Consider the following 25,405-nt stretch of genomic DNA (forward strand, 5'->3'; position numbering starts at 1 on the left):
GCGTGTGTGTGTGTGCATGCATGCACGCGCACGTGTCCCCTCCCCCAGCAACGCAGCCAGGCCTCAGTTCTCATTTCATCTCCTCTTTACTGTGGATGTCACTGTCACCATCCCAGCCACTGGGAGGAGCACACAGCTTTAACCCCCTGTGTGCTGAGGGGAAGGATGGGCAATCAGGGTTTTAAAAAATGGCTATGTACAGACAGTCCTAGAAAGAAAGCCACCCAAGCCTGTGATGGGCATGGTGGGGTTGGGGTCTAGAGCTCAGGCAGGGCTGGGTGCGTGTCTGTTGGGCATGTGAGGGTGTGCCTGAAAAGACATGCTGGAGAGGGGCTTGAGAGGCCACACAAACATTGCCAAGGTCGTTTGAGGGTCCTTGGCTGGAGCATGCAACCTCTGGGTCCTCCCTTTAGGGTGGGCTTTGGGTGGGAGCCACTCCCCAGTGCGCCCCCCCCCCCAACTCTGATGCCCAGAGTAGAGTGGAAGGCTGCAGGACCAGGTCCCCAACCAGGGGTTATGGATGCACCCCTGCCCTACCAACTCCAAAGGCTTCTGAACCTTCCCAACACTGACAGAGGACCAAGGCCAGTGTGCCGGAAGGGGTGGGGGGGCACAAGGCAAGAGGGACAGCCGCGTGAACGGCCAGGACTGTGCAGGCAGTGAGGAGGACCAGGACTCCTGGCAGAAAAGTAACAGCACTGGTCTGAGAGGACGGTCATGGGGAAGTGTCTCTGGGGCCCCCCTGAGGCGTAGCCATCTGCAGCCCACAGGCACTGCCACAGAGACAGGGCCCCAGGGAGACTGCCTAGGTGTCTCCTTGGAGACAGATTGGCACTTAGGGACCACCACAGACTGGTCACTTCGATGATTTTCACACAGAGCTGGTGATCTGGGAGAAGCACCCCCAATCCATACATCCCTGGGGGATGGGGTGGGTCACCCTGGTGGCTAGACGCAGAGACAGCTGTTGTCCTCTTAGGTATGGGGGACACACAGCTCCTAGCTGACCCGGTATGTGGATGTGTTCTTGGGCTCTGTGCTGGGCACACACCAGTCGCCAGCTTCCTGGATGGTCTGGTAGTGACGCCAAGCAGACTTGTTGTAGACAGGGAGACGTTCCACGGAGTCTGTGGACAGGGCCTGAAGAGCGCCACAGTCAGTCCTCCCACTTCCTGTGCCTTGCCCACTCCTCAGCAGACCAGCCTTTCCTAGATGGGCTGGGCTGGTCCCCACTCTCATATCCCACCCAAGTCAGAGTCAGCTCACCCACTAATGCTGGCTCAGTCACTAACTCAGGCCTGAAAAGGCCTAAGAAAGGATCTGACTCTTCTTGTCCTGCTTCTGCCCATCAGAAAGCTGCTCTCTCAAAAGGGGAAGGAGGGAGGGAAGGAGAGAAGGAGGGAGGAAGGGGCAGGGCTGTAACCTCAACAGGATTACCACATGTCCTTGGCCTTACTCACTTAGCTGAATGACAAGAGCTCTCCATGCCCTTTCCATCCAGGCCTAACAGGTCCAGAGTCCCCAAAAGAAAGGTCTTAATCATAGATCATGGACCCCTGTAATTCCCTATCACAGTCAGGGCTAGGGTTTTGCTATAGCTTTGCTCTGATGCTGGAATCAGGAGAGAATGGAGGCATGGCCAGGAACCTTCTGGCAGCAAATCCCACCTCCAGTGGGCTCTGTGGGGAGGGGCCCTCACCTTAAGATAGATGACAGCGTCAGTCCCAAAGCCCTCCATGGAGAAGAGCTGCAGGTCTCCTTGGAAGTACTTGGCATAGAGGCGGGAAATGGGGAGCCCATATCCAAAGCCAGCCTGTAGGGGGAAGGAAGTTAGGGTCACAAAGGAATGGAGCTGCAAAACTGATCAGGTGAGCAAAGGGTGCTGAGCAGGGCATACATGAGGCTGGGGAGCTAGCGTGGAAAGGGGACACCTCTGAGGGAAGACAAGCAATGCGGGTAACATGGAGGCAGGGAGAGCTCTGCTCTGGTGGACATGAGACCTGGCCCTGCCTACCAGCTGGTGGAGCAGAGCAAGCAGACAGGGAGGTGTTGACACTTGAAACAAAAAGAAGAGGGAGGGACTCAGGAAGGCAACAGCAAGGCAAACACAAAGATGGTTGGCAAGGAGGGGGTCATGCACCACAAGGGAAGAAATGAGGACAGGAGGTACAGTTCAGGAGAGGGGACTGTTACCACACAGCTGTGCAGGGAGCAGTGTGCTTGGGGAATAGGGAAACAGGAGTGGGGGGAGTGGGAGGGGGCTGGATAAAGCTGCCTCACCAGCGGGGTGCCCCCAGTGCCAGGCTGGGGGGTGGGTGCTGTGGAGTACATGTAACTGAAGAGTCGCTCAATCTTCCTCAAGGGGACACCCCCACCTCGATCACTCATCTAGGGGAAAGGGGACACGTCAGGGGTCCTTGGGACTTAGTTTTCCACCACTCCCGATTTTGATACCTCCAGTCTTCCCATGGTGTTCCCCCCTGGCAAGGCCAAGGGCCACATACTTTGATAGATAGATCTTCCTCACCCAAGGCCACCATAATCTTGATAGGGGGGAGAGTGAGGCTGGATTCATGGCTTTCCACAGTGGCCCGCATGGCATTCTGGAGAGGGAATGAGGGACAAGTGGATTGAGAGGCAAGCCCTAATGGTGCCCCCAAAAGGGCCACCCTGTTCTCCTCACCTTGAAGAGTTCGAAGAGCATATGGTAGAGGTGGGAGGGGACGTAGACCATGTGAATGGGCTGGGTGGTATTGGCAGCTGTGGGAGTCAAGGCCAAGATCAGAAATGGTTGATATGTCACCTTCCATAACCGTATCCAGATGTGGACCCTGCTGCCCCTCCCCCTTCCTCTGTTAGAAATGGACATCTCTCCCTAGCGCTGTGACTGAGCCTGTGGCTGCCCAGCCAGAGACTAAACCCCCAGCCTTCCCCTGAGCCGGGGCAGCTAGTGGCCCATGGAAGCCATGTGTCCAGTCCTGGCGCAGCCTTCCTCCTTGTTCCAGCTGGACCCAGGGCTTAGGGGTAGGGCACCAGCTCTGAGGCTAACCACCCAAGAACCACTAAACCACTGATAATTGGGTTTAGAGGATGCAGGCAAAAGGATATCATCTCCTCCCCATCTCTGTCTTATTACTACTACATTTTATTTCCTTCTTGTTGCCATGATTTGAAATTGTTTTGTGTGTTTACTTGTGCATTAGTTAAAGGCTCCCCAACAGCTCAGAACCAAGAGGAATAGCTCAGTGAGAACAAGGACCTTACTGGCCTTGTTTACATATTTACCAAATATTCCACAGCTACAGAATGTGTCGTAATACAGTAGTGTCTCCCTCGCTAGATGGCAGTCCAGGCAGTCCATGACCTGACTCCCACCTCACCTGTTATCTCATGTCCCCACCCCCCTCCCCACGTCACTTGCTCACCGTTGACTTCCTGGATCTCCAGGTCAGGTGAGGCCATGTAATACTTGTCACATAGGAGCTTAGCCATGTCATAGGCATCTGAGAAAAGATGGGGCCATTCAGAGATTACCAAGCAGGTAGGCCTCTTGGCACTGATATTGGTTCTCACCAACACTAAGCCCAGGGGGACATTGCCCCATCCACTGAGGAACAGCCATGGAAGCTCATGGGTCTCTGTGGGCTCACCTTTCACCACTTCAGACACATTGCAATTGGGGTCGATACTGCCAATGTGTTTGGGGTGGGCAGGGTTGGTGCTGCCATCAAAGATGAGGGCTGTGAACAGAAGGAAAGGCTGACAGTCAGGTCACATTCTCTCTTCCCAAGGCACCTCTTTACCCCCATCTCTAAACCTCGATAGAGCCATTTAAAATGCCTCCAATCTTGCCCTCTGCCCCCAATTTAGCCCATCTGCATCCAGAGGGCTCTCCCCACATCACCCTATGAGCTGCATGGATTCTTTTTGCTTTGTGCCAGTAATGGGGCCTGAACTCAGAGCCTCATGTTCTTACTTGGCTTTTTTGCTCAAGGCTGGTGCTCTACCGCTGGAGCCACAGCTCCATTTCTAGCTTCTTGCTGGTTAATAATATGACACAGGAGTCTCACAAGCCAGGCAGTGGTGGCTCATTCCTAAAATCCTAGCTCCTCAGGAGGCTGAGATCCAAAGATCACAGTTCAAAGCCAACCCATGCAGGAAAAGTCCGTGAGACTCTTATCTCCAAAAAACCATCAGAAAAGTGGAACTGGAGCTGTGGTTCAAAGTGGTAGAGTGCTAGCCTTGAGCAAAAAGAGCTCAAGGACAAAGCCCAGGCCCTGAGTTCAAGCCCCACAACCACCACCACCAACAACAACAAAAAAGAGGAGTCTCACAAAGCTGGGCACTGGTGGCTCACATCTGTAATATTAGCTACCCAGGATGCTGAGATCTGAGCATCACAGTTCAAAGCCAGCGCAGGCAGGAAAGTCCCTGAGACTCTTATCTCCAATTAACCACCAGAAAACTGGATATGGCACTCTAGTTCAAAGTGGTAAAGGGTTAGTCTTGAGCTAAAAAGCTCAGGGACAATGCCCAGACCCCATGTTCAAGTACCATGACCAACAACAACAAAAAAGAGTTACATGAACTTTTCTGCCTAGACTGTCTATGAATCATGATCCTCTAATCTCATCTTCCTGAGTAGCTTGGATTACAAGTGGGAGCTATCAGTGCCTGGCATATTCTAAGCTTTAGTACAACATTGTAAGACAATTTTCACCACCTTGCTTTCGAAAGGATTCAAACATAAGGAACTCATTTCATTTATAGCAGTTATGATCTGTCAACATTCACAGTAAATCCTCCTGGGAAAAAAAGGATTTCTAAATAGAAGTTCTTAAATATAATGAGAGATTTTTAAGGAAAAAAAACACTAAAAAATTAGAGATTCGACATGTTTTACATTTTGCAAACATTGAAAGCAATGCATTTCAACGGTACAACCTTCTTTTTGGAGCCAGTAACTTTCTCGGTTCCTGAATGATGCCTTAGGCCCCTGGACACTGTGGCTAAAGTGTCTTGCTGTCCTGCCCTGGGGGGAGGGGGGAGGGAGGAGTTGCCCCTTTCCGGCTGCCCACACCCACGACCCAAGACCTCTCCTATACCCCACAAGCTCACTGTGCTGGTTGATGAGCATGCGGATGGAGATGCGGCTGAGGTAGAAGCGGTCCAGGAAGTACTGAATGTTCTGGTTGGAGACAGGGTCGTCGCCATAGGTGTCCTTGTATTCCAGCACACCTTGCGCCATTGTGGGCACCACGTCGTTGTGCCGGTTCCGGATGGTGACAAGGGCTTCGGTGAACCTGTGGGGAGGGCACACGTTTGCCCCCTCACCTGGGGGAAACCTTCAACTCTCCTCTACTTGTGACCACCTCTCCCTCCCCACGGCCACTTGCATGCAATGCCCCCCTACTCCTGCTGGAGTTCCGGTCCTCTGAAGAGGAGGGGCTCCCACAGGCAGAGCCTGGCCTCCTCCTGTCCACTCAGATACCAAGTCTTTCATCACTCAGGACCCCTTGAAGCAGAGATTTCCATCTCTGACTAGGAACCCCAGAAGGTAGGTATCGGGTTTTTTTGTTTTTGTTTTCCCTCAAGTTTTGGGGCTTGAACTCAGGGCCTGAGTGCTGTACCTGAGCTTTTGTACTCAAGGCTAGCACTCTACCACTTGAGCCACAGCTCCACTCCCAGCTTTTGGGTGGTTAATTGGAGACTGGAGTCTCACAGACTTTCCTGCCCAGGCTGGATTTGAACCATGATCCTCATATCACAGCCTCCAGAGTAACTAGGATTACAGGCATGAACCTCCAATAACACCTGTAATCCTTCCACTTAGTTGGTACTCTTACCCTGGGTCTGTGACCCCAGATGCCCCTGTCTTCTGGCCACCTATCAAGGAATTCACTCACTGGTTCAGGGTGCGTTGGTCTTCAGGGTCCTTGTCCAGGAACTCCATGATGTCTAGCAGACTCTGGACATACCTGTGTGCAAGGGACAGGAGGGGCCATAGCCTCAGCTGGGGCTGGACCTTCCTGGTCTCCTTCTACTGTGGGACTACAGCGCTGGATCTGCTGACAAGCGGTGGCTCATATTTCCCTGACAACCCAGTAAGTTATACACAAAAAACTTGAATTCTGTGGCCTCTTTGCAAAGCCTCAGCTTTGGAATCTTAGAATAGTAGTTTTAGTGGGGGCCTGGCCCATCCATGAGGTCTCAAAGATCAGGAAACTGAGACCCAAAGAGGAGAGAGGAAAATGGGCCAAGGGCTTACAGTGAGAAAGGGTGCAGATGTCTCTGAGCGCCTTCCCCAGACAAATCCTAACGCTTCTCCCACACGCAGTTGATTCAGTGAGCATTGCTGGAAGACTAGCCAGCATAGGGCTTTTCCCAGAACGACTAGGGTGGCTGAGGCTTAGAACCTACCTAGGGAAGTGTGTGTGCGTGCGCACGCAAGTCCTGAGGCTTGAACTGGGGGCCCGGGTTCTGTCCTTTATGCTCAAGGCACAAAAGTGCTCAAGTGCTCTACCACGTGAGCCACAGCTTCACTTCTGACTTTTTTTTTTTACTTCTGACTTTTTGATGGTTAACTGGAGGAACTCTGCCCTTGGGAGCCACTGGGCCCCCATGGGTCTAGAGAGGTTCACTGCTCACTTGACTCCTTTTCTGGGTAAGTCACCAACTCCGAGAGGGCAGGCAACATGCTACCAGGCACACAGTAAGCGGCTGGGATTCAAGCCTTGGTACATCTGACTTCAAGTCACACCATGAAGCCAACTGCATGGTCATCTCCACTGGTCCTAACAGTGATCTGCCCCGTGGACCAAGAGCGCTTTCCCACTCTGCTCTGTGCTAAGTGCTCCCAAGTATCACCTCCCATCTCTCATGAAGTGGAGGAGACGGCATGTAGAGCGGGGGTTCTCTCACCCAAGCCAAGGTGAGTCCACATCTCTTACCTCCTAACTATGTCCAGGATACAGCTTTTCACTCATTTCATTCTTTTGTTGTTGCTGTTGGTCATGGGGCTTGAACTCTGGGCCTGGGTACTGTTTCTGAGCTCTTTTACTGAAGGCTAGTGCTCTATTACTTTGAGCCACAGGGCCACTTCCAGTTTTCTGGTGGCTAATTGGATTTTTCTACCCAGGCTGGCTTTGAACTGTGATCCTCAGATCTTAGCCTCCTGAGAAGCCAGGATTAGAGGAGTGAGCCATAACACTGGGCATTTGTGTGTGTGTGTGTGCCGGTCTTGGGTCTTGAACTCACTTAGGGCCTGGGCACTGTCCCTTAGATTTTTTGTTGTTGTTGTTGTTTAACAGGGACAAAGTTCATTTGATTTTTGTTTATTTGTCTTGTTTTTGTTGCCAGTCCTGGGCCTTGCACTCAGGGCCTGAGCACTGTCCCTGGCTTCTCTTTGCTCAAGGCTAGCACTCTACTTCTTGAGCCACAGTGCCACTTCTGGCTTTTTTCTACATATGTGGTGCTGAGGAATCAAACCCAGGGCTTCAGGTATACAAGGCGAGCACTTTACCACTAGGCCATATTCCCATCCCTGTCCCTTAGTTTTTACACTCAAAGCTGGTGATCTATCACCTGAACCACACTTTCATTTCTTGCTTTTTGGTGGTTAATTAGAGACAAGAGTTTCATAGACTTTCCTGCTTGGAGCTGGCTTTAAACTGAGATCTCCAGATCTTAGCCTTTTGAACAGCTAAGATTATAAGCATGATCCCAACTAGTCACTTGATTCGGAGAGAGAATGTGAATGTGGGGAAATGCCACTAGTGAGAACGTTGGGTAGCAGGTGGAGAGAAAGGGGAGCAACCACTTGGAGGGTGGGTCTGTGCGACTGACTCCTCCTCACAACCCAGGGCAGGTGGGGATATAAGGGGTCAGAGCTAAAAGGTTGGCTCCCTGGCTGTGGGTAGTCAGTGGTGTGGGGGTGGGGTGGGCAGAGTCCCAGCACAAGGCAGAGTTGTCCAGTGAACCTTCAAGGGCAGTAAAGAGGCCTGATCACATGGTTACTGATACAGGGCAAGGGGCAGCAGGATGCACTGACAAGGGCAATGCCCCCAGATCTGAGAGGTATGGGGGACAGCCACTGGCAAGGCTGTTCCCACAGGGGGCATACCCTTGGAACAAAGGAGAGAACATGAGGATTTTCCAACAGGGTGTTGATTCTGGCCCTGCTCTGAGATTCACCTGGCAAGCCATGTTGCTCTAGGCTAGACATGGGGGACAGAGTCATGTGGGTTCCTGGATGTTACCCTCTCAGGGATAAGAAATGAGCTGAGTCTGAAAGCCGGGGGCTGCTCCTAGCAGGGGTAGGCCCTGGGAAGGCCAGGCATCTGAGTCTTCAACTGCCCTCCAGAGGGGGGCAGTACAGGCTGAAGGGGAGGGGTAAATGGAAGGGGAGGGGAGAAGGGAGGGAGATGTGTGGGAGCAGGAAGGAACTCTATGTGGAGGAGAGGGGTGTGAATGTGAAGAGTAAGTGCCAGCAAGTGTGTGCTAGTGCCCATCACTGCAGGGGGACAAGGGTACAAACAAGGCATGGCCATGTGGAGCCTGGCTTCTTGCACCAAGGAACAAGGTAACGCTGTCCTGCAGATGGAGCCCATCTGTAGAGATGTGGCAGGAGTGGCAAGCTTGAGGTTGGGGTCTGGGCTGCTAAGTCTCAAATTTAAAATGGGGTTCATGGCAGGAAGTGTTCCATGGAGCAGAATGTAGATTAAAGGAGACTTAGAGAGTGAAAGCTCTTGGCTACTGAGGTGAACACTCTCTGCTTCTGGGAGGCGGCCAGCCTGAGGGACTGGACGATGGCCGGGCCTCCCACTGTTGTGCACACAGCAAGGGCTGGCTGTCGGGGGAGGGAGGTGCTCCACTCACAGGACTTGGGGTCCACACTGCTGACAGGTGAGGAATCTGGTGAGAGGTGGATGAACATGCTAGCACCTCACCTTTCCTACAGCCCCCATAAAGACTCTATCTGCCACTGGATTTGCAGTCACTTGATATCTCTTTCTCTCTCTTTCCCTCCCTTGCCCTTCTTCCCCCCCCCCCCCCCCCGCCCATCTTTCTTTCTGTCTGTGTGGGTCCTGGGGCTTGAACTCAGGGCCTGAGTGTTGTCCCTAAGCTTCTTTTTGCTCAAGGCTAGCACTCTATCTCTTGAACCACAGCTCCACTTCTGGCTCTTTTGGTAGTTTATTAGAGATGAGTTTCGTGGACTTTCCTGCCCAAGCTGGCTTCTAACCTTGATCTTCCTATCTCAGCTTTCTGAGTAGCTAGGATTACAAACTTGAGCCACCAGTGCCGGGCTTCCACTCTGTATCTCTTATGTAACCCTGGAAGCACCTGCAGCTCTGTCTGTCTTCCATCCCTGAGGTTCCCAGCAATGCCAACTAACATTCTACCTCTGTAAGGGAGCCCTCCGTTCCCATGGGGATCTCTGCCTGCTTCCAGGGTCCAGCCTGCCTCCTGTCTTCCAAAAATGCAGCCTCCACATCCCAGAGCCAGGGCTCTAATCCCAACTCCACAATTCCCTGAGTGATCTCAGCCAAGTTTCTCTGCCTCCCCAAATCCCAGTTTCTCACCTAAGAAGCAGGGATGATGCCCAAGCCAGTTTGTGAGGGCCCTGGTGAGACACAGGTACTTGCATAAAAGTACAGTGTAGCCTGACACGCTGCAAGTGCTTGTGTGTGCTTCATCCCCCTCATCACTCACCACCTCATAGCCCCTGAAACCTCCATGTTATCTCTGGCCTAGAGATCCTGCTGCCCAGACACATGGGGCCAAGCTGAGGCCCAGAGATGCCATGTTGCTCATAAAGGAATATAGTCCAGCAAAGGTCAAAGCTTACAGTTTTGCCCTACCTTCCAGTCACCTCCAAAATCCAGTGCAACTATTTTTTTTGGGGGGGGGTCAGTTATAGGGCTTAAACTCAGGGCCTGGGCACTGTCCCTGAGCTCTTTCACTCAAGGCTAGCATTCTACTACTTTAAGCCACAGTTCCATTTCTAGTTTTGTGGTGGTTGACTGTAGACAAGAGTCACATGAACTTTCCTGCCCAGGCTGGCTTTGAACTGCAACCCTTAGACCCCAAGTGGCTAGGATTATAGGCCTTGCCCACCAATGCTTGGCAAAGTGCCACGATCTTAAGTCTGTCCAGTTGCAATGATGTATCTGGTTTTAGTGCGAGGAATTCTTCATTTACAGTGAATGCTGGGAAGCACTTCCTACCTGAGAGGAGGCTGCATTGGCCCCGGCCACATTCGCTACTATACTGCTAGTAACTGTAGCTGAACAGAGCGCTTCTGATTCCAAAGGAGAGATTGGAAAACTATTCAGACTCAGGCTGATGGACCTCTTGCCAGGCCTACTGCTTCGTGTGCTGCCCTGCCCCTGCCCACTGCCATCATCCTGACTTAGCAGGCTATTTCTCCTGAAGAAGGAGAACGGCTCTGTCTTACAGACAACTGCCTAGTCCCCAACAAGAAGTCCTTCCTCCTCCCTCTTCAGTCTCTCTTGCCACTGCTGACACCCATTGCTTCTGGAAATACTCTCAGGAGGCTGTCTCTTGAGTTTGTCAGCATGTCTTCGTAATCCTTGACCAGCTCTTCTCTACTCTGAATCATCCACTAGAGAAGTGTCCTCTCTTGTCTAACTTCTCTCCCTCCTGCTGTTACTTGACATTACTCCCAAGCTTTGAGGGAAGAATAAAACAGACCAAGGTCCCATGCATATTGTGGATTTTCAGGAAGGGGCTCTTCAGGGTCCCCAGGGGAGTCATGAGCTATCCAGAAGCCCTTTGCTTTCTCCTCCTGCATCTCTGGCTGTTTCAGGAACGTGATGTCCAGGAAAAGCCCAAGAAGCCATGTCGTGGGGTCAGGGACCAACTGGACAGGCAGCCAGGCCGGTCAGCTGGATAGAGTCAAGTGCTGGGAAGAACAGATGGCACCTTCCATCACCTTCCCACACTCCCCCATCTGTGGTGGCTCTGAGGTTCTGGGCCTTCTAGGGGTAGGGCACAGCAAGGGGTGACCTGGTTGGGCTACATGAGAATCACACTGCTCTCTGTCCCTCCACTGCACCTTCATAGCTTCTATTTGGGGTATAATCAAGGACCACCAAGTAAAGCTCTGACAAGCCTACAGAGCTCTGCTTCCTAGCTCAGAGTTGCCTAGGTTCTGCTGCATGTCCACTTCAACTCTCCCACAAATTCCTTCTTGCTTTCCTTCTTTTTCTTTTTTTAATATAAGGTTTCACTATAGTCCAGGCTGGTCTTGAACTTGCCATCCTCTTGCCTCTACTTTCCAAGTGCTGTGATTACAGCTGTGTACCTCCACATCCAGATCCTCCCAACTTCACACTCAACCAAGTGTGCTCTGTTTGGTTATGAAGATAATCACAGGCATTTTCTTCTACGTTTTCATGCTTTCCAAGGATCAAAATAAACATGTTACACTTCTGCAAGGGGGGAGGCACTCATTATTACTTGTCAATAATACTTTGATCTGGGCACTGTTGGCTCATGCCTGTCATCCTAGCCAATCAGAAGGCTGAGATGTGAACACTGTAGTTCAAAGCCAGCCTAGGTAGGAAAATCCATGAGACGCTTATCTGCAATTAACCACTAAAAAGGCAGAAGTGGAGCTGTGTCTCACGTGGTAGAGTGCCAGCTTTGAGCTTTAAAAAAAAAGCTGAGGGTCAGCGCCCAGGCCCTGAGTACAAGCCCCAGTATTTGTGTGTGCATGCATGCATGCATGCACGCACATGTGCACGCACACACACATAGACACAGACAGATACACACACACACACTAAAAATACTTGGATTCTTATTTAAATAAAACTAACTCTTCAGCACTCTCTCCTCCCACTGTCTACATTGCACTTTGTCAGTGCTGTCTTGGCAGGAATTTTATTTTCTTCTGAGATATTGTGGGCTTCTTGGGAGCAGCTGTTGCTGTTTTCTCAGATGCAGACTGGTACTGGGTCCCAAGGTTTGACCCAAGTTTCTGGATCTAAAGGAAACCTCAGGCATTTCAAGCTGTTCTTCCCGAACCAGGGGCCAGGAAAGCTCACAGATGAGCAGTCAGTGGCATGAGCAGTGACAGGGCACACCCTTGTTTATGCTTCATGTGACAAGCTATTGGCTACTGGCATCTAGTTACTCAGCCCAGCCCAGAGCTCTGAGTGAGCAGGTTTCTTCTTGCCCCTGTGGCTACCTATAATAAACTCTGGTCTTTGCCCTCTAACGTTCTTTGGGAAGGGAACTAAGCTAGTGGATACAGTGTTTTTCAAAACACAGTTAGACAGCTAGCTTGGATGATAACATTTGTTCTAAGATTCTTTGTTTCTTTGTTTCCTGGGATATGACCCTGAGTGGATACTACCTAACAGGGGCTGGGGTTGCAGGACCATGTGGGTGGCCAGCATGGACATTAGCATGATTTAACTGTTATGAAAACTATGACTTCCTGGGTTTCTGGAGAAAGGAGGCTGGTGAGACCAAGACTCTCCCACAGATACGGACCAAGGGCCTGACTTTTGTCTTTGTTCCAGCCCAGGATTCCTATGTGATGCTGGGCAAGTTCCCAGTATCCCAGAGCCCCCAGCCTTCCCTCTGTCCCATGCCTGGGGACACAGGTGGTGGTGTGGAAGTGGGTCCTACCAGCTCTGTACCAGCTGCACCGAGGGTGTGCCAAGCACCCGGTCCGGAAGCAGGTTGATCTCTTTCATGATGTTGGCCAAGCGTACGGGCAGCTCCTGCCGGAGGAAGGTGAATGAGGTTTTCTCACAGGCATTGCTGGACCCTGGTGAGAAAGAAATGGATGAACCCACAACTGCTCATGGGAACTTTCAGACCTCCCAGAGTTGGTAAGGCAGCACTGACCAAGAGGTCAAGGGGCAAGTGACCTTCCAGGTATGTAGCAAGGCAGCTCTCCAAATCCTGTAATACTTAAGCCTCTTCCACTATCCCACTAATCACTTCAGGGGTGACATTCCCTAGCCACCTGTAGCTGAACCTCCATTTGCCTTTAACCATGGTGGGCAGGGCCCAGTTGGAGCTGCTGCTGCCTAAGATACCTCACTTTTCTTCCTTCTAGGCACTCTCTCTGAGAGTGTCCATGGGGACAGAAGCCATCAGAACTCCTTCCCTCCCCAGACTATACCCAGTTAATGGGAGCTAGGCCTAGACTCTCACAGCTGCAGATCCCACGTTGGTCCTGGCCCAGGTCACCTCACCCAGGCTGGTGGTGGAAAGTGTGTAGAGAAATTTTTGGCAACCTGAAGGCAGGAAGGATACCTGGGTTTCTGCCCAAGCTCTGCTTCTAACTCCATCATTCAGGGCATGTCACCTTGATGGTCTGTTTCCCCCACAGTACAAGTGGACAAAACTTTATAAGTCCTTTGCAGCTGTGACATTTCTGTATCTAAGGTCCAGTATGGGCTGGACAATGGCTGGAGGTAAGGAGGTTTTTCTTCATAAGTGAAGTCTAAGTGTCAAACAGGGCATGTGGAGGGGTACATATCCTAACAGGATATGTCCTGGCTGCTGCTTCCCTGCCCACTCCCAACAGTGACAAAGCGATAACCTAAGCCAATGCAGTCTGCCCAACTTGAAACCTGGACCTCCTCCCAATCCCCAGCTGGCACCATGGAAATGCCAGGTAAAGAGATGGGGCCTATACCACTGTGTTTATCAATCACTAGGGCCTTCCTCCTGCCCTAGAACCAACCTCAGAACTGTGGTTTGTGGGCAATCCTGACCCAGAAATCCAGGAGCAGCCAAGGGAGGGTGCAAGTGGCCTGACTATCTCATGGTAACTTGGTTCTCTGCCCAGCTCGGGACTGACTGCCAGGCTGGAATGGATTTGATCTTCAAGTGTCCTTGCCCACTGCTGGGGCAGCTGCAGTGGCTGGAGGTACACTAACTGGTCCGGGAGGGCTTCTGAAAGAGTGCCCCTCGCCTGGCTGTTGGGAGATGTCTCTGCTGCTCTGACCCTTCGTGCTCAGCCCAGGTCTTCTTCCAGATGGGCTGTAACTGTCAATCCGCCTTGTCACTTACATTGGTAGTTCCCTATTTCCTCTCTGTCCCCCATTCTTGGCATCAGGACAACCCCCATATTCAGGCCATTGATGGGTCCAGACTCCCTCTCTGCCCCACCATGCAGCCCTCCCCCCTTACTGTCAAAGACCTCTCACAAAGCCCAGGGAGGGGGGGAACCTTGTTCCCTCTCCTCCTCAGCCCCCCCCCCTCACACTAACAGTCTGGGGGGCACTTAACTCTTTAAGGACAGGGCCCAGGGTGCCTCACCGTTAACCCCTTCCTGACTCTACCCAGATACTCAAGGCTTCTCGTCTTCGGCGTTAACCCCGCATCTCCGGGACCCCCTCTTCCGTGCCCCGCGGCCCCTCGCCCCCTCCGTACCGAAGTCCAGGAACTGCTTCATGGACAGCGGGGACGGGGAGAACTTGCTGAAGTGCTCGATGTACTTGGGCGCCCCGGCCATGGACGCATTCTTCAGCAGCGCCCGGACCCAGCGCATGGTGGCGGCGGCGACGCCCGCGGTCGGGGCTCGGATCGGGCTGCGGAACCCCCCCCCGGTTCCCGGGCCCCCCGAGCTGGCGGCACTGGCGCTCGGTAAGGTCCCGTCTGGCCCAAGCCCTAGGGGTTCGGTCACCACCTCCCTCCGCCTGCCCTGGCGGCGCCTCCAAGGCTCAACCAATCCCCTCGTCGCGGCGCCCCGACGTCTCCAATGGCTGCGCACAAACAACTCCGGGAGAACCAATAGCCTTGAGTCTCGGCACGTGGCTTCCCTCTCGGCCCGCCCCCTTAACCCCGTCAGTGCGGGCGGCGGCCTGTTGTTTTCGAGGCCGCGAGCACGCTCCGCCCCTGTCCGCCCACTCCCCGCCCCGGCCTCGGAGTGGGAGTGGGGGTGGGGGTGGGGATCCGAGCCCGGAGTTAACACCTTGCTCCCCGGGCGCGATGCTTGGTCTTCCCCTCGGGTCTTCCTCCTCCCCTCCTCATTCCCTGCCAAGCTTCCTTTAAGGCATCCTTCCCAGACCAGACTAGGTGCTTTCAACGAAAGCTTTCCTTCCCAGCTGCTTTCCTTTCCTCCTATTTCACCTTGTCCTGATTCACCTGCACACCTGGCTTTGCAATCCACGACTGACCCAGACTGAGGTTCGCAGAACTAGGATACAAGCCCTATAATATAGGACTAATCTGTCCTATATTCTTTTTTTTTTTGGCCAGTCCTGGGCTTTGGACCCAGGGCCTGAGCACTGTCCCTGGCTTGTTTTTGCTCAAGCCACAGCGCCACTTCTGGCCATTTTCTGTATATGTGGTGCTGGGGAATTGAACCTAGGACCTCCTGTATACAAGGCGAGCACTCTTGCCACTAGGCCATATCTCCAGCCCTCTGTCCTATATTCTTGCAACCCAATGATTTCCATAAATAACCAAGTAGCTCAGGAATAGGTGGCATCTTGCTTTTCCAGGTGAAAAAAACACCCAGGGTTGATTTAGGGGTGTAATTCAGTTGGCAGAGCACTCGTCTAGCGTGCAGGATGGAAGCCCCAAGCACTGGAAAAACAACTAAGGCCCAGAGTCAAAGTAGTAGCGGTGGAAGCTGGTGGATGCTAATTTTAGAAACGCTGTCTTTGTTTTCATGTAACTTATTTGACTGCAAATAAAGCCTGGGACAATGTGCGGGACCTTGACCTTCTCTGCACTGCTTCCTGGGCAGGCCAGACATGACCAGAGCTGGGAACCCAGCAGCCCAAGAGGTCACCAGAGCTGGGGACCCAGCAGCCCTCCCTTCCTGGAAGCTCCGCCCCTTTGTGAGAAATGTCGTGTGCCCTCTGGTGGCAGGATGTGGTATGGTCCCACCCTGGGCCTGGGGCTCAGCCATCTTTGAAGATCTCAGTTCTTGGCACACACATCCCAGAGACCTAAATGGTGTGAGGCTTTGTGCTGAGATCAGGAAACACAAATCAAGATTTGGCCTTTTCCACGAATGATTTGGTGTCTCAACTTGGGAGATAGCTGTATAAGTAATGACTTATAAGAATGCAATTATAGCTAACACAGAAAGGCTTCACGAATGGAAAGAATAATGATCTGTATGCCAAGCACTGTTGTATTATCTCATTTAGTGTGTGTGTGTGTGTGTGTGTGTGTCTTCTGTAGTGTGTGTTCCAGTACTGGGGCTTGATTTCAGGGCCTCTCACCTTTGTTTGGCTTTTGCACTCAAAGCTGGCACTCTACCACTTGAGCCATACCCCCACTTCTGACTTTTTGCTGGTTAATTGGAGATAAGAGTCTCACAGAGTTTGTCAGCCCCAGCTGTATTTGGACTGTAACCCTCAGATCTCAGTCTCCTGAGTAGTTAGGATTATAGGTGCAAGCTACCAGTGCCTGCTTTCATTTCTTACTGGAGTCTTTCCAGTTTTCAAGATCTGCTTTGACTCTACTTTCCAGACTTATCTTTTCACATTTCCTTGGTCAACTTCCAGCCCCGCCTACCTGCTGTCTTGACCCAGCTTCTCATCCCCAAGCCATTGCCAATGCTGCCTTTTCTGTCTGGATCTTTCTTTCTTTCTCAAGTTCCCCTACTAATTCTTCAGGTTTCAGTTTCTTCAGCCATGGGGTTTTAACTCTGGGCTTGGGTGCTGTCCCTCACCTCTTCAGCTCAAGGCTAGCACTCTACCACTTGAACCACAGCACTGCTTCTGGTTTTCTGGTGGTTAACTGGAGATAAGAGTCTCATGGACTTTCTTGCCAGGTTTGGCTTTGAACCTCGACCCTCAAATCTCAGGCTCCTGAGTAACTAGGATTACAGGCTTGAACCACCAGTGCCAGGCTCAGGTCTCAGCTTCTTAGTCATTCCTTCAAGATGCATCTCCCCCCAGCCCCCGCGGCCCTATTCTCCTGATCTTTGCAAAGTGTGGGTATTTAGCACATTGAGTAGCTGCTGACTTATCTGTCTTCCCTACTGGACTTTAGCACTGGGAGAGTACAGAGTATGTGTGTCCTGTTCACTGCACTGGGCACAGTGCCAAGCATGTAGTAGAGAGGACAGGGTGAAGAAAAGAAGTGAGATCAGCAGGGAGTCATGTTCCAGAGATGTGAGGGAGGACCACCTGACATTTGCTGAGCTAGCGATTAGGAGATGAGCCATGATGCTGGTGAGTTTTCAAATGGTAAGCAGTGTACAAGGGATTTTATATAAGTTCTCTGCCTACTAATAAATGGCAACTATTACTGTTATCAGAATTAAAGTAACCCGAGCCAGGCACCAGTGGATCATGTCTATAATCCTAACTACTCAGGAATATAAGAGCTGAGGATCACAGCTGGAAGCCAACCCAGGCAGGGAAGTTAATTAATCAGCAAAAAGCTGGAAGTGGAGCTGTGGTTCAAGTGGTAGAGTGCCAGCCTTGAGAAAAAAGTTAAGGGACAGCACTCTGAGTTCAAACCCTAGTACCAACACAAAAACCCCAATTTTAATTGGGATTCCACTGTATGTATGAGGGACTCAGAGGCTGAAGCAAAGCTATGTCGACACCAGCTTCCATTGCAGCAGGGGCAAAGAACTGGAAGGGGCGGGGGTGGGATGGGAAGGGGGGAGATTCACACCAGCAATGGAATGCTTCAGCCCACAGTGAGACACTTTCCCCTGCTCAATCTCATTGGAATTATCACATGGCCTTTTCTAACCTACAGGGCTCAGGAAGTACAATCCACTTCCTGTTGGGCAGGGAAAGACTCACCTTTTGGTGGATGCAAGACTCAAGACCCTTTCTGGAAAGGGGCTCCGAGGTGTTATGGCCATGAGCCCAAGAAGTATGGCCTATAGAGGGTCCTTTTGTGGTGGGCCTTGCTGCATTTGGGGCATGTAGGTGTCTTTCATAGAAGAATGGTTGGGCTCATCCTGCAAAGGAAGTCTCAATGTGTGTGTGTGTGTGTGCGCGCACGCACGCGCACTCATATATAAGCAGCAGTTCATTGTAGCCTGTAGGTTAGACATGTGAAGCTGACCAAAGAGATATATAAATTCCTCTTTAAAGCTGGGTGCTCATGGCTCGTCTGTAATCCTAGCTACTCATGAGGCTGAGATCTGAGGACTGCAGTTCAAAGCCAGCCCAGACAGGAAAATCTGAGACTCTTATTTCCAGTTAACCACCAGGAAACCAGAAGTGGAGCTGTGGCTCAAAGTGGTAGAGTGCTAGCCTTGAGCAAAAAGAGCTCAAGGACAGTGCCTAGGCCCTGAGTTCAAGCCCCATGAGTAACAATAAAAAGAAAAAAATCCTCTTTGACTTAAATTGGAAGTGGCTTTGACTGGGGCTTTGACAACCTATATGTGGTATTACTCCTGAACAAGCAAATTTTAGATTCTGGAAAACAAAATCTCTGGTCACTGAGTTCTGAGAGTTTAGCTGCTCTGTGTAGGACTGAGTTTTTCCTGGGGGAACCAGACATCCTGCTGACAATTATCCTAGGGGGTAGCAAGTCCTGGTACAGAAAAGAGGGGTGAGGTACAAAGAGAGGATGGAAGTTGGACCCAGGATAATGTCATGTTGGGCCCTCATGGAGCGGAGGGCAGAAAATTGCCACAATGCCAAAGCTGGAAGACACAAAGATAGATAGGGGGAGGGACTCTCAGAACAGCTTTTGTCCCTGATACCTGAGAGGAGTTGAATCTGGGATCTGCCTCTAGGCTTCTGACCAGTAATTTCCAACCTTCAGTGGAATCTTGCCAAGTCACAGGCTTAGGAAGAATTTAGTGCACCACAATGTAAGCCAAAATAACCAAAGGGAGACAATCTTACTACACTTCCCAGGGCTGTGGGGACAACTTCAATAGTAGGGCAGCTGCTCCAGGAACCCCTAGAAATGCAGGCTGCACGGGGGCTAGGGTCTTCATCCTAATACAGCGTTACATAAGTTTATCACACTCCTAGGGCTGGGAGCATGGTTCAAGTGGTAGACACCCACCTAGCAAACTTAAGGCTCCAAATCAAACCCCAGTACAGACAAAAATGCAAATAAGCTAGGTGCCAGTGGCTCAGGCCTGTAATCCTAGCTACTCAGGAAGCTGAGATCTGAGGATAGAGGTTTGAAGTCCGCCTGGGTAGGAAATCCAAGAGACTCATCCCAATTAACCTCCAAGCCCCCTTCCAGAAAGGGTCTTGAGTCTTGCATCACCAAAAGAACACCCAAGGTGCTGGGGATATAGCCTAGTGGCAAGAGTGCCTGCCTCGGATACACGAGGCCCTAGGTTCGATTCCCCAGCACCACATATACAGAAAACGGCCAGAAGCGGCGCTGTGGCTCAAGTGGCAGAGTGCTAGCCTTGAGCGGGAAGAAGCCAGGGACAGTGCTCAGGCCCTGAGTCCAAGGCCCAGGACTGGCCAAAAAAAAAAAAAGAACACCCAAGGTGATTCTTTCCCTGCCCATCAGGAAGTAGATTGTACTTCCTGAGCCCTGTAGGTTGGAAAAGGCCATGTGATCACTCCAAAGCTATTCTGAGAGTCCCTCCCCCTATCTATCTTTGTGTCTTCCAGCTTTGGCATTGTGGCAAACATGACATTATCCTGGGTCCAACGTCCATCCTCTCTTTGTACCTCACCCCTCTTTTCTGTACCAGGACTTGCTACCCCCTAGGATAATTGTCAGCAGGATGTCTGATTCCCCCAGGAAAAACTCAGAAGTAAAAAGCCAGAAGTAAAGCTACGGCTCAAGTGGTAGAGTGCCAGCCTTGAGCAAATAAAACTAAGGGACAGCGCCCAGGCTCAGAGATGAAGTACACACACACACACACACACACACACACACACACCACACACACACACACACACACACACACTATATCAACATACAAAATTAGTGCTCCAGCAACTGCTGATGAGAGGCTGGGGGAATGCTTTGTCTGCAGTCTCACAGTTACTGTCTCATCTCCTGGTAGTGCACAGGGTTGGTGGTAAGGGAAATAGAGGCAGACAAGCAGGCTTTTCTTCTTACTGGAAACTCAGCCCAGAGGGTTCGCTCTATAGACCCTTATGCCTGATCTCTAGCCAGGACTTCCTGTCCCTACAGCAAAGTAGCTTTTTCTTTGATGCCAGTCATGTAGCTTGAACTCAGCCTGGGCACTGTCCCTGATCTTCTTTTGATCAAAGGTAGCACTCTGTCACTTGAACCACAGCTTTACTTTTTTTGGGGGGGGGTGGTAGTTTTGTTTTGTTTTTGTTTGTTTGTTTTGTTTTTGTTGTCAGTCCTGGGGCGTGGACTCAAAGGCTGAGCACTGTCCCTGGCTTCTTTTTGCTCAAGGCTAGCACTCTACCACTTGAGCCACAGTGCCACTTCTGGCTTTTATCTATATATGTGGTGCTGAGGAATCGAACCCAGGGCTTCATGTATGCGAGGCGAGGACTCTACCGCTAGGCCATATTCCCAGCCCAGTTTTGTTTTTTTTAAGCAAAGAGTCTCACAGACTTTCTTGCCCAAGCTGGCTTTGAACCGAGGTCCTTAGATCTCAGCCTCCTGAGTAGCTAAGATTACAGGTGTGAGCCACCCGCACCTATACAAAGTAGTTTCTGCCTCTTCTCAACCTTGCACACCCCTGCCCCAACCTTCCTACCCACCTCCTACTCCTCTCCTACTAGGCCAGCACTGGATTCCTCCCAGGTCTCTCCCTCTCATCTGAGCATCTTAATCTCATTTCTGTGTCTATGACTAGCCTTTAGCCAGGGGCTAGCATTTCTACAGATCTTCACCCTCAAGCCTAGACCCTAGCACCTGGCGTTATCTACCAAGGGGTTTGGCATCATCCACTCTGACTGAAAAGTTGGTAAGGGCTGGGGGATGAGTAGAGGCCGATACAGTGGTACAAACTGGGAGCTATTTATTGGTAGCCGTGTGAAGCCCATATACAAAGAAGGCACAAGGGGGGGTAGGGTAGCCCCCCTGCTACAGTACCATGGAAGGGTGAGGTTGGGGAGTGGGCCTACCAGTGAGCAGGGGTCAGGAGAGGTCTTGGGAACCAACCTCAACTGCTATAATGGGCCCTGGGATACAGAAGGGGCAAGAGCCAAGAACAGCCAAGGAGACTCCAGGCTCCAACCCATAGTCAGTGGGGAGAGTGGGTGTGGCTTCCTGGGACAGGGGAGGGGCTCCCTCCAGGTCCTACATTCAAGTTTAGTTCCCAGTGGATCTCTCCAGGCCCGGATGAGGCTGGGGCAGTGGTGGTGGTGGCCTGAATTGATGCCTTCTGCATCTTGCCAACATCTGCTTAGCCACAACTGCCCTCTGGTCTCCTGAGGCATCCTAGCCCAGTGTGCCCAGGCTGCCCACTGTTTCTCTTTGTTCCTCTGGGCTGTGTTCCCTGCCAGTCCAGTTGGGGCCAAGGAGAGAAGCTTCAGAAATCCAGGAAAGAAAACACTCTATGGACCTGCTTTCTAGTTCGTGGCTCTTGGGTCTGAGCTCAGTGCCGGTGAGTGTGCTTCCCCCCTGGGAGAGTCCTCGGTGGGACCAACTCTGTGGTGAGTGCCTGGGAGCTACAGCTGGGCCAGGTCGGCGGCTACCGGTCAGTAGTTTTCCTCTGGACAGCGAAGTCAGTCCAGTGACTATGGCTCAAGTTGGATCCAGTGTGGAAGGGAAGGTGTATCACATTGGGGACCTTTTCTTCCTTCCAGCTCTGGCAGAGGTCCTTTGGCTTGGTTTTGGCACAGGCAGAGGCTGGGACACGATACATAAACACAGGCCATGAGCAGTGGGCCCCATGTGTGTCCAGGGTGCCAGGCTACAGCGTGCTCAGCATGGTGAGGCCCTGAGGGAGATGCCCGCAGCCAGACAGCACAGGCCTGTGCCTGAAGGGGGGAGGGGGCGCGTGTGCCTGAGCCTGCTGGGGCCGGCCAAAGGCAGTGGCCCTCGTGGGCCAATGGAGGCATAAGTTATGATAAATAGGAAGAAAGGGCACATCAGGGCAGGGGGTGGGGGTCAGGGAGGACTGGGGAAAACATCAGTAGTATCGGTCCCAAGTCTGCCAGCTGGTCACCCAGTGCTTCTTGATGGGCAGGGTGCTCTCTGGAGGCGGGTAGCGCTCTTCCTCCCGGATGCGCACGGCATGGTACTTGGGCATGATCCGGTAGTAACGAGTCCGCTTAAAGAAGTCACACTGGAGTGGGGGCAGAAGAGAAAGGCTGTTAGCATCCAGCGATCAAGCAGAGGAAGAACTGCTTGGCCTTTTCCCTGCCATGGTCCCTGGAATCCAGGACTCTGACTCAAATACCCCTCTCAGTGTGAGATGGGAAGAAAGAGCTCCCCCATCCCCCATCTAAAGGAAAGAGAAGCTGAGGAAGGTGGAGAGGAGAGGAAGAGGCAGAAGGAGACGCCAGGATGGGTACGTGGTTTCCCTGACCAGTGTTGGAAAACAGATCGGTTGGTTGAGGTAAGGGGTGATTAGGATTGGAAAAGTGAGGTTCTCCTGGTCCCTTCTTTCTCTGGGTGAGGAGATGGAGCTTAGACTCATTCTAGATATTTCTACAGAGGTGGGGGTGGGTGGGTGGGTAGCCTTGACTGTCTCTTCTCCAGTCTCCAGAAAGCAGATGGGTCACAGAGAGGATTATGGCACTCTCCTGGGGTTCCAAATCCCTAAGGGCCAGGCAGGAGAGGTGTGTGTCACCCAGAGTGGGCTGTCCTCTGAGGAGGCGCTGGGGACAGGTGAGGGGAGAAGAGCAGAGAGCACAGAGTCAGAGGCCTCAGCCAGCTGGGAGGCTCAGGGGGGTAGGCCTGCAGGCTGCGTTACCCAGGTGGGCCGGGATGGGGGCTGTCCCCCTCAGTAGTCGTCGGTCAGCCTCTCCGTCTCTGAAGGCTGGCTCTTCATCTCCGCCTTCTGCCTCTTGGCTTCATACAGGGCACGAGTGCGGGCTCGCTTGAAGAAACCGCACTGGAGGGGAGGAGGTGGGGAGGGCATCAGGGGTGTTTGGGGAGCCAGCAGTACTCAGGGGCTTGGGGCTTAGGGCTGGGGAGCCTGGATAGCTGGGTTTGGGGGTCAGCGTGGTGGGATGACCAGACACCTGTGCTCTTGAGTGTCCCTTTCCAGCTCGCTGCTCCCTCCATGATAGCCCAGGCAGGGGGGTGGCTGGAAGCTAGGGAGGAGGAAGGGAGGACCTGGGAGGAAGGGACTGAAATGGAAGTGTGGAATGGGCTAGGGAGCCATGGGATGGAGGGAGGGTGAGTGAGCATGTGCTGGCAGGAGGCCTGGAGGGTGGGGGGAGGGTCTCAGGTGGCCTGGAGTCCTACCTTCCACAGCAAAAGGATGATCAGGCCCAGCAGCAGCAGCCCCGCACCCACAGATACAAGAACAAGCCACAGCTCGATCTCAGCTGGCAGTTCCTCCACCAGGTCAGAGTCGATGTCCACGGAGAACTGGAGGGGGAGGAAGAGACTCAGCCCCTGTTCTACTCTCTACCCTGGCTGGGCAGGGGACTAGGAAAATTGACCTATTGCCAGTAGGGGGCAGCCAGGAAATGGAAAAGGCCCTTGCTAGCATCACTCCTGCAGATCCATCTGTCCTGCTTCAAAGCACCGGCCTCAGATCTGATAAGGCAGCCTGGAGCCTGGGTTTATGAGCCACTTATCTGAGTTTGTGTACCAGCTCCATCTGGATGTGTGGACTTCTCTGTTGATTCTTCTGAGCCCAAATCCGAGGTTACTAAAGGTATTCTCTTATTTTAGCTTATGTCCCCTCCTACATTGAAACATTTTTCTCTAACTTCAACATATTTGGGCTTATGGTCTAAGGTAAATACTCATCTTTATTTCCCAAATGTGTTCTTTCAATACTGCTTAGTTATCTTTCTAAACTGGGTATGGTGACCCATATATGTAATACCAGCATTCAAGAGGCAGAGGCAGGAAGATCCAGAGTTCAAAGGCAGCCTGGATTATATCATGGACCCTGTCTCAGAAAAAAAAAAAAATGCTCTGACTGAAAGTGTGCCCTATCCAGGCTTGGTAACTTATGTCTTTAATCTCAGCTACTCAGGAGGCTGAAGGAAGGAGAATGGCAAGCTCAAGGCCAGCCCATCAAAAGCATCTCAAAAAAAAAAAAAAATACACAGAGAGAAAAACTGGGGGAGAGTGAGGGAAGAGGTGACATTGTCCAAAAAGAAACACACTCTTTACTTGGCTTATGTAACTGTAACCCCTCTGTATACCACCTTTATAATAATAATAAAAAGCTGGGCACCAGTGGCTCATGCCTGCAATCCTAGGTATTCAGGAGGCTGAGATCTGAGAATTGAGGCTAGGCAGGAAAGTCTATGAGACTCTTATCTCCAATTAACAACCAGAAAACCAGAAGTGACAGTGTGTTTCAAAGTGGTAGAGTGCTAGCCTTGAGCAAAAGAGCTCAGGGACAGTGCCCAGACCATGAGGTTAAGCCCTACAACTGACTGATAGATAGATAAATAATTTAAAATAAATTTAAAAATACAAGGCTGTATAGACATTGGTAGGCCATACCTATAGTCTTAGCTACTCAGGAAGCTGAAAAGAATCAAGGCATGAAAAGGAAAGTCCATGAGACTCTTATTTCAAGTAACCACCAAAAAGCTAGAAGTGGAGTTGTGGCTCAAGTGGTAGAACCACTAGCTTTTAGTAAAGCTTAGAGGCAGTGCCCAGGCTCTGAGTTCAAGCCCCAGGGCTGACACAAAATAAATAAATAAAAACAAAATACAAAAAAAAAAAAGAAATTAAAAACAAAGTGCTACAGGTATGGCTCAAGTAATAGAGTATTTATAACTTGAGGTCCTGGGTTTAATTCCCAGTAATGAAAAGGAAAAAAAGTACCTAAATTCTTACTCTGTCCCACTGATCTTTCTGCTGGTCCTTCTCCAACCTCTTCTATACTCCATTATTTTAGGAAATGTACGCTGTTTGTTTGTTTTTTTTTCCCCAGTCCTAGGGCTTGGACTCAGGGTCTAAGCACTGTCCCTGGCTTTTTTTTTACTCAAGGCTAGCACTCTACCACTTGATCCACAGCGCCTACTTCAGCTTTTTCTGTGTATGTAGTGCTGAGGAATTGAGCCCAGGGCTTTATGCATGCTAGGCGAGCACTCTACCACTAAGCCACATTCCCAGCCCTGTACACTGTATTTAGCCAAACTTCCATTCATCTCACTATATGTATGTCCTACATATTTCACTTATAGCCTTTCCACACAAAGTATTAGAAATTTTTTCATACTCATTCCCCCAGATATAACTTAGAATCAAGTTTCCTTCAAGCTTTCTGAATATTCCAGGGACTGGACTAATTTGGGAAGATCTGGCAACTTGACAAAACTTGATGATATCTACTACTTATTTATTGTACACTAACTGCTATGCCAAGTCTGGTGAGTGA

The 25,405-nt window shown here is 51.4% G+C and overlaps 2 protein-coding genes across 4 annotated transcripts in view; both read right to left on the minus strand.

The window, feature by feature from the left end:
* Nucleotides 1–67: 67 nt before the first annotated feature.
* Pdk2 (pyruvate dehydrogenase kinase 2) lies at nt 68–14,663 on the minus strand. The gene is made up of 11 exons (XM_048366322.1): nt 14,422–14,663; nt 12,661–12,802; nt 5,907–5,978; nt 5,119–5,303; nt 3,651–3,740; nt 3,426–3,503; nt 2,684–2,760; nt 2,505–2,603; nt 2,281–2,388; nt 1,700–1,813; nt 68–1,140 (listed from the first exon to the last, which is right to left on the minus strand). The coding sequence occupies exons 1-11, from the start codon at nt 14,537–14,539 to the stop codon at nt 1,000–1,002; spliced, it is 1,224 nt and encodes a 407-aa protein (XP_048222279.1). The 5' UTR covers nt 14,540–14,663; the 3' UTR covers nt 68–999.
* A 6,219-nt stretch (nt 14,664–20,882) lies between these two features.
* Nucleotides 20,883–25,405, minus strand: part of Itga3 (integrin subunit alpha 3) — a 38,111-nt gene continuing 33,588 nt past the window's right edge. For all 3 annotated transcript variants that reach the window (XM_048366318.1, XM_048366317.1, XM_048366316.1), the window contains 3 exons: nt 23,299–23,424; nt 22,802–22,942; nt 20,883–22,171 (listed from right to left, as the gene is read on the minus strand). In XM_048366318.1, the coding sequence (XP_048222275.1) occupies nt 22,832–22,942; nt 23,299–23,424 (237 nt within the window). In that variant the 3' untranslated portion in view covers nt 20,883–22,171; nt 22,802–22,831. The remainder of the gene's footprint in view (nt 22,172–22,801; nt 22,943–23,298; nt 23,425–25,405) is intronic.

Source organism: Perognathus longimembris, chromosome 17 (assembly GCF_023159225.1).
Source record: "Perognathus longimembris pacificus isolate PPM17 chromosome 17, ASM2315922v1, whole genome shotgun sequence".
Taxonomy (NCBI): domain Eukaryota; kingdom Metazoa; phylum Chordata; class Mammalia; order Rodentia; family Heteromyidae; genus Perognathus; species Perognathus longimembris.

Bases quoted from the DNA above. Each gene is read 5' to 3' on its own strand.
- Pdk2 (XM_048366322.1), bottom strand. From the start codon at position 14,539: ATGCGCTGGGTCCGGGCGCTGCTGAAGAATGCGTCCATGGCCGGGGCG. The intron at 5,304-5,906 runs GTGAGTGAATTC...CCCTCCCCACAG, and splicing joins GACCAACGCACCCTGAACCA to GTTCACCGAAGCCCTTGTCA. The intron at 2,761-3,425 runs GTGAGCAAGTGA...TGACTCCCACAG, and splicing joins GGAGATCCAGGAAGTCAACG to CTGCCAATACCACCCAGCCC.